The sequence below is a fragment of the Dipodomys spectabilis genome, unplaced genomic scaffold (assembly GCF_019054845.1).
Source record: "Dipodomys spectabilis isolate Male_0828 unplaced genomic scaffold, ASM1905484v1 ptg000050l, whole genome shotgun sequence".
Lineage (NCBI taxonomy): Eukaryota > Metazoa > Chordata > Mammalia > Rodentia > Heteromyidae > Dipodomys > Dipodomys spectabilis.
Genome location: NW_024870727.1, coordinates 7,725,551 through 7,741,653, shown reverse-complemented (window position 1 = coordinate 7,741,653; position 16,103 = coordinate 7,725,551). Strand labels below are relative to the sequence as shown.

Here is a 16,103-nt window from a genome sequence, read left to right as displayed (position 1 = left end):
TCCCTAGTGGGGCCACAGGCAGCTAAGAGGACAGGTCAGTCACCTCTCCCCTGCAGTTGGGTTCCCACTTGGTGGGAGTGACATGCACACTTTAAGGTCCCTGTGGGGAAGGAAACACAAACAGGGGGTAAAAGCAAGCTCTTCTCTGAAATCTGAGGCCTGGAGGATTAAAGAAAGCCTCCAGAGAATTCCCGTGGGAACCGTGTCCTGCTTGCTGAAGTTCTCCACACAGGAACTAGACACATGGAAAGAAACCATTACTGTGCTCTATTTCATTCAGTGAAAAGAATTGAAAAATGAAGTTTCTAAAGGAACAGAATGGGCTAGGACCACTAAGGCAAGAGAGGATTCCACACAGCAAAAATGCTTATTATACATTTCATTTCGATTAGGAAAAAAGCCAAGAGGCAATTATAGGCAAACAAGAGGACGCACGGCAACTGGTGAAAGATCAAAGAACATGAAAATAAATCAGTTTTAAGTAGGGAAAACATCATGGTGCACCTTTGGCTCTCTGAAGGTGAAAGATAGCAGCTAATTCTGGGGCCTGAACTCAGGGCTTTGAGCTCTTGCTCAGAATTTGCACTCATAGCTAGTGAGGGCTCTACCACTTGAGCCACAGCTCCATTCCTGGCTTTTTGCTGGTTAATTGGAAATAAGAGTCTCTCAGAGTTATCTGACTGTGGGGAAGATCTTCAGTTCTGTCTACTGAGAAGTTAGGATTATAGATATGAGCTACCAGTGCATGGTTACTACAAATCTTTTTTTTTTTTATTTTGGCCAGCAAGGCTAGTGCTCTACCACTTGAGCCACAGCTCCATTTCCAGCTTTTTGTAGTTTATTGGAGATAAGAGGCTCATGGACTTTCCTTCCCAGCCTAGTTTTGAACCACAATCAGAGCTCAGCCTCCTGAGTAGCTAGGACTAGAGGTGGGAGCCATCACAAGCCGTTTTGATATACACATTAATTATGCATGAGGCAGCTTCAATTTGAGGGGATGTTTTAATAGTTTTTTTCTACAACTCACTTGGGAGCAGGATATTCTACTGGATATTTTGAAAGAGTGGAAGAGAGGTCTCAAATAGTCATAAATTTTAGAATGCAGGAAAAGACAGAAGAAGGATACTTGAGCTCTACACAAAGTGTAATTAGTGGCCACATGGCAGGGGAAGACAGTAATGACTCTCTGGCTATAATATATCAAGACAGTTTTTATTAATAAACAAGGTTAAAAGAATGATCTGCTATGACATTTTACTAGACCATGAACACCAGTAATCCTCAGATGCAACATTACTGTGTATCATTAAGAAACAGTTATAGAAATGATATCTGGGAGATGTTATTGAATACAGGATATATCTGAATTTCAGAGACCACAGATGTTAATATATGCCTTTATGTAAATTCACCCTGTAGAAGGTCCTATAGCTTTAAATATTTTTATGAAGAAATAAAATATTTAAAACCAATAACCAGAGCAGGGCTCTTATTTAAGTCAATAGAAAATGAAGCAATTACACTAAAAAGTGAGATGGAAGAGACTAATAAGAACTAAAATGGAAACGAGCTAAAAATGGAAACAAAGAACAAGAGAGATGGGCCAGGTATGGTGGCACATACCTGAAAACTCAGTTACTTAGGAGGCAGAGATCAAACTAGCCCAGGCAAAAAGTGCAAAGTTCTAAAAATAACTAACACAAGAAAAGCTCTAATAAGTTGTTACTGTTTCCAGCCACCCCCTCCCCCCCACACCCTGGTGCCAATCGTGGGGTATGAACTCTGGGCCAGGGCACTGTCACTGAGCTTTTGTTACCAAGGCTGGTGCTATACCACTTGAACTACAGCTTTTTTTGGTCCTTAATCAGAGATAAGAGTCTCATGAACTTTTCTCCCCAGGATGGCTTTGATCCTCAGACCTCAGTCTCCTGAGCAGCTAAGATTGCAGGCATGAGCCACTGGTGCCTAGCTGATATTGTTGTTTTAAAAAAGAAGCATAAATTAGCCATGTGATAAAATAAAAGGACAAGAAATTACTATAAGGCTTATAGACATTAACAAACATGAAAATAATATTAAATGGATAATAAACATTATAAATTACTATAGCAGTATTTGTGATAATTTAGATAAAATGGACAAGTCTTTGAAAAAAACAGTTTCTAAAATGGGAATGAAAATAGAAACTCTGATGAACCCTACATATCTATTAAAAACCCAAATCATTCATAATTTAAAGTTTTCCACAAAGGACATTACAGGCCCTGACACTTAACAGACGAAAATTTTCAAATATTTAAGGAAGGAATGTTGATCTTACCCAAACACTTTCAGAAAATAAAGGAGAGAGAACATTTACTAACTCTGTTAACATTTACTCAGCTAATGAGGCCACTCCAGCTGCTAAAAGACAATGCAGGAAGAGAGAAACACACTATCCCTGGTAAACAGCAAAGTGAAAATCTTGACCAAAACCTAGAAGCTGATCAATAGGACAACAGACCATGGTCAAGTAGGATTATTTTAGGAATGTGAGGTAGGTCTAAGAGTTTAAAACAATCAATATAATTTACCACATTGGGAGGGAAAATTAGAGAGAGAAAAAAAAGAAAAGACCAGTTCAAACAGTGAAGGAAAAACTGACAAAATCCAATTGCCATTCAAAATAAAAACATAACAAATCGTAAGTAGAAATAAATTGTCTCAGTAAAAGGCATCTATAAAAAATGCCTCTCACATTACATATGTTATAAAGCCCTGAATGCTTTCCTTATAATTCTTGGAATAGTACATGGAGATCTATATTACAAATTCTATTCAACATTATCCCTATGGCTCTGGCCAATGTGGTAAGGCAAGAAAATAAAATACAAAGCATGTCACTTTGAAAAGAAGAAGCTAAATAGTCTTTAGTCATAGGTTACATGATCATAGATGGAAAAAATTCCTAAGGAAGGTACAAACATGACAGCTAGAATGAATAAGTGAATTTAGCAAAATATGTGATTCATATACAAAGGTTAACTATATGTTTAGTTATTTATGCTCTCAGTGACTGACAAGAAAATGAAGTCTAAAGTATCACAACTATATGAAAGGGACGAAGTACTTAGTGACAAATTTCACAACATTTGCATAAGATCACTACACAGAAATGTACAGTACTGAGAAAAATGAAGTAAGATCTAAATAAATAGCGGAATGTATATTGTTCAATTGAAAGGCTCAATACTGAAAAAGAAACCCAGACCCAGAAGTGTATAGACTGAATGGCATATAGACTGCTTTTCTTTCTTTAGTTCTGTGGCCTGGACAACACTTCAAAATAAGATTGGCACAGAGAAAACTCTAGAATTCCTCTGGCTTGGGCTTGATGAGGGAGATGGGTGTTTTGTGCTGACAGTCTCCCTCCCTCTCCCTCTCCCTCCCTCCCTCCCTTCCTCTCTCTCTCTGAAGGGAACTTTGCACCAGATGGAACGAAGTGTGATGTGTGTGCTCAAGCTGGCTCTTCCCAGTGGTGCAGAGCTGGTTAAATCAAACTCACCTCTCTAAACAATACTGAAATGAGGAGCTACAGGGAAGTAGAGAGATACTGAGAGATCATAGAGGGTGGTGGAGTCCAGAAAAGCAACTTCAAAAAGGTGCTTATCATCTTCTGACTTAGCACAAGCTGTCCACTGGATCCTAAGAGTTTAGGAAGCTGAGCACCTGGGTTCAGTGTGGCCGCTAGGTGGTGCAGTGTATGTACAACAGATCAGACCACCACAGCAGAGACAAAAACAAAAAAAGTAAAAACCCACAAGTTACATTAAAACCACACCCCTGGTGGGCTGGGTTAAACTTTCTGCCTAAACCCAAATAAGCCAAATGCTGACCAAAACAAAAGTAACATTAGATTCCAACAATACTAAGAGTTATAATATTAAAATTTTCTAAAGTACCAAATTACTGCAGAAATCACGAGGAAGCAGATGTCAACAGCAAGCTGGATGTTTATCTAGTTTAATTTTCTTTTAGATGAAACAATGTTAAAAATAAGGGAAACACTCATGAAATGACCAGAAAATAAGTCTCCATAAAAAAACAGAAGCTACTAAGAGAAGAAAATTTCAAAATGAAAATTTCAAAATGGAAAAATCCACTGCTCAGTGGGTATCTATTACTACAATAAAGATAATAGAAGAATTCAGCAGTAAATTTGAAAATAGACAAATGGAAATTGTTCACTCTAAACAACAAGATATTTCTTAATGAATAGGGCCTCATAGACTGTGGAACTGTATTTAACAAGCAAAACAAATTTTCAAAAACAACACTTTTAAAATGTGTTATTAGAGTTGCAGAAGAAGGAAAAGAAGAAAACACAAAAAAATCTGAAGAAATAATGGTGAGAATTACTCAAATTTGGCTAAAGACATAAAATTACAACCACAACCAGTGCTCAAAGTACCTCAAGCAGAATAAATTCAAATATATAACCAAACTGAATGTAAATTAAACAGCAGGCGCATTTGAAAGCACTCAGGAGAAAAACAACATATTGTTTAGGAGGGGGGTCAATCACTAAGTGACTGCACATTTCTTATCAGAAATCATGAAAGCTAAAAGGTAATAGAACAGTTACTTTTAATTACAATATATAAAGATATCCAACAACTGAAAAGACAAACAACCCCATACGTAAAAAGATCAAACGGTACTAGGTACTGGTGACTCAAGCCTGTAATCCTAGCTACTCAGGAAACTGAGATCTGAAGATCCTAGTTCGAAGCCAGCCCAGGCCTCCAATTAATCAGCAGAAAGCTGGAAGTGGAGGCATAATTCAGGTAGCAGATGCCAGCAATGAGCAAAAAACCTAAGTGAGAGCACAATGCTCATAGTTCATTCCCTAGTACCTACGCCATAAAGAAATTCTGAACATGGAAAGGAGGAGGAAGAAGAGAAAAAAATGTGACCATATATTTCCAAAAAAGTTAAAGAGCATTCATGTGCCATCATGAAGACAGGCTGCTGATACCAAATAAAACCAATAAAGTGCTAGTGCACACCATGAAGATTTCATTTCAGACCTAAATGTAGTGAGAGGTTATCCAAGTGCAGTAATAAATAGAAATCATCCGATTCAGTCTCTTGTTGAGTGTTAAGAAAAATATCATTGTAGGTTCCATCTCTTTATATATTTGCTTATGTCTATGTTTCAGTGTTTATTGTCTTCAAAAGGGATATTATTTTCTTGCAAAAAGCATAAAAGATTATTGGCTTGGGAAAAAAAAACATTCTATCTCTGTTTTTCTCTCTCTCTCTTCTCTTACACACACACCCACATTTGCCAAACTTGCAAAAAATATTCTTAGGGATATAGTGCTGCATTAAGATTGACTTTTTATTGCCTTGTGTTTCAAATATATTCAACAGCATCAACACAAACCTTCTAAGTGCGAAGCCATATTCCTTTGTAGTAAGTGAAAAGACAAACTTGGACCAGGATATGAAGACCAGGACTAAGTTTAGCATCACAGGAGCATCAGGGACATGCCCTCCTTATCTAGTCACTATAGATGCTGCTGCTGCTGCAGGACCCTCCTCTACTCCAGGGATGAGGACAAGAGACAATGGGCTTTCTCTCTGGCGCCAGCAATGGGGGTGGGGAAGGAGTTGCTAAGCACCCTACAGTGCACAGGACCACTCCCATAGTGGCAAGATGGAAGACCATTCAGGAATTACTCCACGTGAGTGAGTCAAGCAGAAAAGGTCAGATAAGTTGATGTTAGGGAAATGAAACCTAAGATATGTATTCAAATGTTTTTTTTTTTCTTTCATGTGATTGTTTCTAACACATTTATAAGATATTTTTTTGTTGCTTTGTATGTCCCTCCCCCACAGTATAACCCTGCTTTCACTGTATATGATGTTGGTATAATTTGTGGAGGGGAAGGGAAAAAACAAATCGTTAAAACAGGGATACAGGTGGACCCATTGCAACAATGAGATGTACAAGTCGTTATGTCAAAAACGAACTTTACAACTTTGGCAGGGGTGGGGAAGGAGGATTGGGTGGGGGGCGGTGGGGGGAGTGGGCCTCCCCACCCAATGGGTTGGGAAGGGGAGACAAAGGAGGAGGCTACAATGCTTGATAAGAAATGTACTCATTATCTTGCCCATGTAATTGTAACCCCTCTGTACAGTATTGTTACAATAAAAAAAAAAGAAAACCCATGAAAAATCAGTTCACCTCCCTATTATTTCCTCAACCTCTATCTTCTATAGTTAAAAGAAAATAAATTACAATGCTATTTCCAAATTTCATCTGTAAGATCATATTTGGAAGGAAATAGGCTACAGACAAAGAAAGAGCATTTCAGGCAACTAAGAAGATCCCAGAAAGAAATCATATTTTAGATACTTCCATTTCATCTGGACACTTTTAGTCCCTACAATGGGTCTTAACTGTCCAGGCAGATGGGAACTCAAGCCACATTACAATATTCTCACAAACTTTAAGAGCAAAAATTTCAAAGAGCCAGGGAACTTTAGGTCCATGGCTTTAGTAAGCAATATCACTTCCACAGATGATCTTAAAGAGGGTCTAAAAGTTAAAATCTGAGTTATCACCAGAAGAGTTGGCTGGGCCTGGTCATTACCGAAGACATTTGAATTGTAACAGACAAATGAAAGATTTCAACTGCAGAGAGACAACCAGAAGTGTGGTCACTGGACCAGATGACAAACATGCACAGAGGAGAGACCCCCAAGGAGCATCAGCTTCTGTCCTCTCCATAGCAACACCTAGAACTGGCTAGTATCCACTACGATAAGCAAGCACATGGGTATCTGCTTCCAACCAGAAAGGTAAAGATGAGGTCATTCAAGCTAAATATTATAAGATTATATGTTTAGAGGCCGAGTTTGTTTGAATATTGGAGGCTGTAAGTAGTTGGTTGTGACCTGGGTCAAACAATCTGTGGGCCCCACTAGTTTTCATGATGAAGGGTTCTGAATGAACATGGCACCTTGGTCAATTGTAAATATAGACAATTCATTTTCTTGGGTGAATACTAACCACCAGTCTGTGATAAATATCTCCTCGCTGGCTTCTTCCATTGCATTTGCCACGTCTTCAAAATATCCCTTGGCGTTAACATACCTGAAAGACACAGGGTTGGGGATTCTGTTTTTGGATGATTTTGTTCAACAAAGCAAAATGAAAATGAGCATACCCTACAGTAAAACAAGACATAAACGACACTGTCTGATCTATAGCATCGTCAGGTTTTTGCTCATGTGCAAAAGGAAAGTTAAAATTAAAAACACACCATTCTGCCTATCACCTAGGAAGGGCAGAAGGCAGAGAGACATGAGCAACCTAATTCTTCTCTTCTCAGAGAACAAATGGACTGAGCCTCATTATCAGAGGGGACAGATGAATTCTCCTATCCTATTGAACGTTTGGAACTGAAAAACAGATTTTCATCCATGGCAGACAGGCTTGGTATGATTTTTATTTGAAAGAAACATCTCAGCAAGAGACTCTCTTACGTTAACCAGCAAAAACTCTGGCTACAGGTTTGGCTTAAGTGGTAGAGCCAGCTCTGAGTAGGCAAGCCAAGCAAGTTCAAACTTCAGTCCCATAATAAAATATGGTGCCAGGGGCCAGTGGTTCCTAACTCCTAGCTAAGCTACTCAGGAGGCTGAAATCTGAGGATCAGGGTTGAAGTCAACCCAGATAGAAATGTCTGTGAGACTTTTATCTTCAATTAACTACCAAAAATAATACAGAAGCTGGGCACTGGTGGCTCATGCCTGTGATCCTAGCTACTCAGGAGGCTGAGATCTGAGGATTCCGGTTCAAAGCCAGCCCAGGCAGGAAAGTCTGTGAGACTCTTATGTCCAATTAACCACCAGAAAACCGGAGGTGGGGCTGTGGCTCTAAGTGATAGAGTATCGACCTTGAGCAGAAAGAGCTAAAGTACAGTGACCAGACCCTGAGTTCAAGCTCCACAACTGACAACAACAACAACAAAAAAGCTGGAAGTAGAAATGTGACTCAAGTTACAGATCAGTAGTCTTGAGCAAAAAAGCACAGGGGGGGGGGGGGGGAGACATAGTAGGAAGTAAATTCAATTCCCCAAATTATGGGTAACGAGCTTTCACTTTATATCACTAAAAAACAATATGAAATTAGCACTAACTTTAAAGTAGCTACATTCACAGTGAAAAACCTTACAAACAAAATTAGGGAAATGACTCTTCAGTCACATGTCCTCAGCTCCAGGATGGCCTCCATGCAAACCTTGTTTGATACAATCTCCTCAGGGTTTTGAAAGTGGATTCCACGTGAATTTATACCCCTGTGACTTCAGATGGCTCCCGTGGACCCCTGGTGAGCCCAGGAGAAAGAGCCCCTTACCATTTGGCTAATGTGTTCTCCTGGATGGCTGCATAAGATCCAAATCGGTGATCTTTGAGAAAGTTGGTGCCGTGTTTCTGGATGAACTCTTCTATGGCCCCTCCCCACCACCGAGCGTGTCGGTAGCTGTTGCATTTTAAAATAAGTGTCCTTTAATGAAAGGGAAAGTGGTACAACATTGTAAGTGTGTGTGGAAATGTCATGATGAAATCCACCCCCTGCCTAACTAATGTATGCTGATCAGCATTAATAACATCAAAGGCAAAATGTGGGCCAAGTGGTTACTGTGTCATTGAGCATGCCCTGTTTGATTTGGAACCATAGCAAACGAATTGAAGTCCATCCCTGGGCATCTGGAGAGACCATCCTGATTATGGTTTAGGAGAGTCATTTCTTCTCCTTGCTAAGTCCTCCAAAAGCTAAGAAAATGCCATAGTTCATCCCTCTGATCCCAGAGCAGGTTTTAGAAGATCATGAGTCAATTCCAACTAGAGAGAACCTCAGAGGACTTGCACAGAAATTGGGAAGGAAAATAGCACTATCTCAGCTACTGCATATGGTGTGAAGCTAAGAGGCAGGCAGCCATCTTGTTCCAGTGAAGGAGCCAGCTGTAGGGCTGGGGCAGATCCACAAATGACAGAGAGAAGAAAAACAAGCCCAGCATGGGTGACTGACTCCCTCGGGTATAAACAAGTTTGTGTTTTTCTGGCACAAATAACTAAACTTGAAAATTAATAAACAGCTGAAAACAAATTTTAGAATAGATTACAGGAGGCCAGGTAGAGTAGCCCACACATGTAATCCTAACAAATGGGACCCCATTGGGGGGAAGGGAGGAGACAGCTCCAACCTTGGAAGCTGGGGAGCCAGGATGAAGAGGCCAGGATGTACTGGGAAGAAGTTGCAAATAAAGCAGAGATATGGGGCCTTGAATTACCCCTGGAGTTGTTGGAGTGCATGTGCCAGGAAGGAGTCTGGGGAAACCCAGGAGGAGACTGGGAAACCTAGCCTGGAACAGATCCATTTGGCCATGAAGCTCATACAAGAAAGAGAGGGAGGGGAAAGGGAGAGTTATGGGGACCAATGTGAATGTGGCCCAGCCCTTGTGGGCCTGTGGAAAGCAGGAGATAGGGGCCAGCCCGAGGCTGAATAGCAGCATCATGGTGCTTCCAATAACAATCTGAAATATTCCCTTCTCATAGAGAAACAGGATCTTGATATCCACAGCCATACAGCATGCATTAGTGATGACATATGTATCTTTGTATAAACTGTGTAAAGAGAAATGATATAAATTCATATACATGAGATATAGAGATGAATGCAAGTACACACACACACACACACACACACACACACACACACACGTATACAGGGCATGATTACTATCTTCCAGAACGAAACATATCAACACACATGCACATAAGAGTAAAATATAACATATAAATAACTATAATACTCAAGTGTATATTTGAACTTGAGTATTTTTTCTCAAAAATCTATATATAAACAGGATTTCTGTAAATCACTTTTTAGATTAAAAAAATTATTATTGGATATTTATTGATTTATAAATGAAAATTTTATTATTTTTATACCATAAATGATTACTTTTTTGGCTACTTTGGTAAACTGGTAAATGGAGTAGAATGTTTTGTTAAAGTATTGACATGCAGAGTCATTAATTCTGACTGTGTTATATAAATGGTACTCCATTCTTACAAATATATTCAAGGAAGCCAGTTGGGGTGGGGTACATCTGTAATCTCAGCACTCAGGAGGCTGAGGTGGTAAGATCCCAAATTTTAAGTCAGCCTGAGATACATAATGAGACCTTATCTCAGAAAAAGCAAGGGCTCAGCCGATACAGCACTTGCCTAACGCATAGAAGGCCCAGGGTTCAACTACCAGTGCAGAAAAACAAGACATGTCATATTTGTACACATATACACACACACACACACACACACACACACACACACGTCTTGCTTTCCTGCATATACATTTATATACGCATATATATATACACACACATATATATGTGTATATACACACACATATATTTCCTCACTTCTGATTCAGGATGTGTTCTAAACAACAATTTTCTAATATTTATTCAACTCTCTTCTCCCTTAAAGCTGAAAGAAAACCTCTGTTTTTAAGAGACTTTGACAGGAATATTTTCTTTAATATCTGGCATTTCTACCTTGAAAGATTATCGATTCGAACGCCGTACTTGGTTTCTGTCTCCTTCCGCCCCACCTTGATCTGGAACTCCTTGTCCACCAGCAGGACAAAGGCGATGGCCCCGCTGTCGGGTTTCATGTAGAGTAAGAAGGAATCTTTCACTATCAGCCACCTGCATGAGGGGGACAGACATTTTATGTGAACCTGCAAGAATAAATGGTTATGACACTAGCAGACAGTGTACTAGAACAGTGCTCTGTTTTACATGGGGATTTATTGTTTAAAAATCACTAAGAAACAATGGCTGGGGATGTGGCTCAGTGGTAGGGTGCTTACTGAGCATGTGTGAAGTATTGAAATAGAAGGAAAAGAGGCAAGGAAAAGAAGGCAGAGAAAATGGAGAGTGAAGGGAGAAAAGTAGCATTACCATGAACGCAAATACCACTACACCATTTCTACTATCTTTCACCAAGAATTGACAGTACATTATTCAACACAGCTCATTAGTTCGTCAGCCTCTAAGGATGCAGCCCTGGCATGGGCATGAGTCTGGTGGTGGACAGAGGACCCCAGCCTTAGAAGGATACATTAGGTTGCTGTTGACTAACATTCACTATCATGGAAGAGGCAAACACATTTATTGATCTAAAGAGAAATTCCCACTTACAAGACCAAGCCAGCAACCAGTGTTTCACATTGTCTATTGTTCCTTACACATTAGTTGTGGTTTAAGAAATGTTGAGAAGCTGGGCACTGGTAGCTCATGGCTGTCATCCTAGCTACTCAAGGAAGCTGAGATCTGAGGATCACAGTTCAAAGCCAGCTTAGGCAGGAAAGTCTTTAAGACTCTTATCTCCAATTAACTGGCAAAAATCCCAGAAGGTAGAGCTGTGGTTCAAGTGGTAGAGCACGAGCCCTGAACAAAATCAAAAAGCTCAAGGATAACACCCAGGTGCTGAGTTCAAGCCCCAAGACTGGTTAAAAAATGAAGAAGGAGGAGGAGGAAGAGGAGGAGGAGGAGGAGGAGCACGAGCAGGAGGAGGGGAGACCTTTGATAAATATTAGCAGAACAAGCATACATTACTGTGCTTTATAGTGACAACTCAGTGAGGGTAGGCACAGGCTGGCACCAAGGATGAACATCCCAATGAGTCTCTGCTTTAGAAAGGATGAAGGGGAAGAGGGCTTGGTACAGATTGGTACCCCAATCTCAGAGAATTTCTAGCAAGTTCATGGTTGTTGACTGGGCTAGCACCCACTTTCTGAGCAGTAAAGATAAAGGTGGCAGGTTCACACTTATCATGGGGAGAGCAAGAAAGAAGAGACAGGAGCGGATTACAGTGTGTGCTTGCATCACTTGGCATGCCAATGCCATATTTATCAGATGGAAAGACACCATGTATTTCCCACTGCCTGTCACTGCATGCTGGTCCAATGAACCCACTCAGAATGGAATAAAGCAATGAAAGGCATGATGTGACCCATCTGATAGAGCAAAGCACTCTGGGTAACTGCATGTGATAGAGCAGGAACTGGGGCTTGAACTCAGGGCCTTTTGCTCTCTCTTGCTTCTCTCCCTCCAGGCTTATACTCTGCTACTTGAGCCGCACCTCCACTTTCAGCCTTTTGTTGGCTGATTGCAAAGTCTCTTGAATTTGTCTGCCCATGTTGGCTTGCATCTGTGATCTTCAGATCTCAGCCTCCTGAGTAGCTAGGATTATAGGGATGAGCCACTAAAGTGGCTCAGACATGTAGCTACAGCTGAGCAAACTTGGCTGAGGCAAAAAGACAAGATGGAACCCCATTTATAGGAAAGTTCCCTCTTTTGTCTGGCCTGTGGTGCAATCCAGAGAGCAGACATTGTAACCCTGGCTCGGCTGTCTGGCATTGCTGTGTTACACTGCTGACCAGGAAGGGGCATGGGCTCTGGAAGCCATACTGGCAGCTAACAGCCTGGGAGCTATGTCAAACACGCTGGACATGCAGCTTTGCCTGTGTGGAAGTCAAGGGGATGTGAATGCCATCAGCTAGAGCTTGGACCAAGCGCGCCCAGCATGGGTACTGCAAAACAGATAGGAGAAATATTCCAGAGACCCAGGCTCCTGGCGTAATCCCAGGGCCAAGGGCAGCAGAACACGTCCTTAGGTAGAAGAAGCACACAGGTGTCCTTGTGCGGGTGTGCAGGGTGCATGGTACCTGCTATTGAGGCTCAGCAGTGGGGTAAGGGGGAGCAGGAAGCAGGCTGTGTCCACCTGTCAGAATGGGGAGCTTTGCTCTCATTCACACGGAGACTCCAGTAACGGAAATAAAATGAATGCATTCTGCCCAAGCAAGGCTCAACTCCACAGGTGAGTTGTACCCTAAATGGAAGCTCCCCTGCTCCCCCAATGTGGGCAGGCTGGAATGCCATTTGTGAAACTCTTTTCATGCTTGCCCTCCCCTTGTTTTTTGGTCAATAATTTTTCTTTCTTTCTTCCTTCCTTCCTTCCTTCCTTCCTTCCTTCCTTCCTTCCTTCCTTTCTTCCTTCCTTCCTTCCTTCCTTCCTTCCTTCCTTCCTTCCTTCCTTCCTTTCTTGATTTGTACTAGGACTTGAACTCAGGGTCTCATGCACTCACTCGGCTTGTTTTCTCACAGCTGGCACCCTTTCCACGTGAACCATGCCTCCTTTTTGTCATGGTGATCCAGTCTTGCAAACTTTTCTTCCTCAAGCTGGTTTTAAACCACAGTCCTCCACATCTCAGCCTCCTGAGGAGCCTCTTTAACAGGAGGCAGAGGACTGGAGCTCTTGCCCTGGGGTCCACCTCCCCAGGCTCCAGTCCCAGCTGGGCCCTTTCTTCAGCTAACTCCCCTGCTGTTCTCTCCCACTGTGCTTCAGACTTGCCAAGCCTGCTCACTTTTTAGCTTTCACATTTGCTGTGCTTCTGTCTAGAACATTCCTTCCAGATCAGCCCACAGGGGCTCTGATATTGCTGATCAGAGCCTTAGCTTAAACATCTCTGTATAGGAGACCACTGCCAACCTCCAAACATGGTCCTCCATCCCCTGTAAGTAGTGGTTGCTGTAATGCGTCACAGTGTGGACGACAGTATTTAAACACGGTCACTGCCTAACATGTTCAGAAATGCATTTCTTAACATCTCCGCAGTTCTCTCCCTTAAAGCATTATTTGAGCTGAGAAATTCAACTTCTAGTCTATGGCCAAGGGCAGAGAATTTGCTCTTAGAGCAGATGTTGGACACCGTGGGAGAAAGTGTTTCCAAAGATTGTGTTTTAGGGTTTTCTTTCTACTTGCCCTGGGGACAGGACGGCTCTTAAAGGGAGTTGGAGTTTAACAGCTCTGTTTGCTTTATCTCCATGTGTCAAGCCAGGATAAACAAGGGATCAGGTAGCTTTCTGTCTCACATAAGACAAAAGAGAGCTGTGAAAGTCACCTTTGAAAGTGAATCCCAAGCCAGGCACCAGTAGTTCACACCTGTAATCCTAGCTACTCAGGAGGCTGAGATCTGAGGATTGTGGTTCAAAGCCAGCCTGGGCAGGAAAGTCTGAGGGACTCATCTCCAATAAACCACCAGAAAACTGGAAGTGGCCCTGTGGCTCTAAGTGGTAGAGTGCTAGCTTTGAGTGAAAAAGCTCAGGGACAGCACCCAGGCCTTGAGTTCAAGCCCCAAGACTCACCAAAAAAAAAAAGAAAGTAAATCCTAACAAAATAAGTATTAAAAAAAAATGGGCATATAAAGAAAGGGAGGACAGGGCCATTTGTGCAGACATGAGTTTTTGATACCATGAAATTGAGAAAAATAAGGGAAGGGGTGAGTTGGGAAGGGTGGGTGAGATTACTGAAAGCTGTGATCAAGATACACTGTATTCATAACCTGCATCCTTGAATGGCAATTCCTTTGTACAACTATCTAAAGATAATAAACATATTTTTTGTTGTTGTTGTTGGTCGTGGGGCTTGAACTCTGGGCCTGGGCTCTGTCCCTCAGCTCTTCAGCTCAAGGCGAGTGCCCAACCACTTGAGCTACAGCGCCACTTCCGGTTTTCTGGTGGTTTATTGGAGATAGGAGTCTCACGGTCTCTCCTGCCCGGGCTGGCTTTGAACCGCGATCCTCAGATCTCAGCCTCCTGAGTAGCTAGGATTACAGGCGTGAGCCACCAGCGCCCGGCTAATAAACATATTTTTTAAAGTAAATCCCACTTAGGCATGGATAGTCTGCTACAATGAGAAACTTCCTAAACTAATCTTGTCAGCTAAACGTTACCATTTATATGATATTTGAAATCCATCAAATGTGATTCCAGATTGATGAATATGGACGCAAGGCTTTAATTTTCACAGATTGACACAATTTAAAATATGATGCATTTCCTTGTAGGAAGGATTATTTTTTTTATCGTCCTGGTTGAAACATGATTTAACATAAAGTTTTTTAAAGGGCATATTTCTTCTAGATAGCCAAGTCTTTCCCTTGCTTTCCCTGCTCCTATTTCTCGCAGAAGTTATAACTCAAGAGTCAGCTCCTCCTGGAGCCTTTCCTTGGCCTGGTGTAGTAGCTCATGCCTGTAATCCCAACTATTTCAAGAGAAGGAGACAGGAAGGATCCACAGAAAAAAAGTTAGCATAACCCGTCTCACCCAAGTTGGGCACAGTGTGACATAAATAGGAGGCTAAATAGGAGGATTGTGGTCCCAGGTTTGTTCCAGACAAAAATGTGAGATCCTATATAAAAAAATAACTAAAGCATAAAAAGAGAGCTGAAGGTACAGCTCAAGTGGTAGAATGCCTGCCTAGCAAGAATAAGGCCCTGAGTTCAAATCCCAGTGCCCTTACAAAAAGAAGCTTTTCCTTGTACAGCTTTTCCTTAATTGTGTGTTCACTAGCCTGCAGCCATTTTTCTTCCAAAGCTTTCATCACTCTTGGGATTTTTATCAACTTCCTTCCTGCCGAGCTCTGGGAGAGTGGGATCTGGCTTGCACAATGGCTATAAGACACCCATGAATGACCCAATTCACCACCAAGGCTTCTTTCTGTTTCCTGAGTGGCTGCTTAGCGGTGGGGTGCCCCTGAGGTAAGCTGGAATGAGGCTGAGATGTCTCCAGCAGCTCATCAGGAGCTAGCAGGGAGGTGGAGGCTGGAGGAGGCAAGGAAGTGCTGTGGGTGGTGTTAAAGTCACCTTCCTGCTGGACTGCTTTAGGAGACGGCTCAGAACATGCTGAAGATTCAGCACAATCCAGGAGAGAGCTGACATTGAGTCAGAGGAGAGGATGGTAATGTTGACATTTCTATTCTGCCCTGAACACCAGCAGGGAGCTCTTACATCCCAGAGCGTCTCTGGATAAAAGACCACTGGTTGGAGATGTTGTGGTTAGACTAGCAGCTGACTTAGACACAGCAAATGCCCAAGGAGATCCAGCACAAGGAATCTGTGCAGGGTGGCAGAGGGTTGGGAGAGGCCTGGGCTGGGACAGGGAGACCTGACAGGAGTAGGCTGGGAGTCCTCCTTCCTA

At 41.9% G+C, this 16,103-nt stretch overlaps 1 protein-coding gene across 3 annotated transcripts in view; it reads right to left on the bottom strand.

Annotated features, from left to right (window-relative positions):
* Positions 1–16,103, bottom strand: part of Pld1 (phospholipase D1) — a 121,713-nt gene that overhangs the window by 64,842 nt on the left and 40,768 nt on the right. For all 3 annotated transcript variants that reach the window (XM_042678906.1, XM_042678905.1, XM_042678907.1), the window contains exons 9-11: positions 10,614–10,766; positions 8,408–8,557; positions 7,061–7,144 (exon numbers count right to left, since the gene is read on the bottom strand). In XM_042678906.1, the coding sequence (XP_042534840.1) occupies positions 7,061–7,144; positions 8,408–8,557; positions 10,614–10,766 (387 nt within the window). The remainder of the gene's footprint in view (positions 1–7,060; positions 7,145–8,407; positions 8,558–10,613; positions 10,767–16,103) is intronic.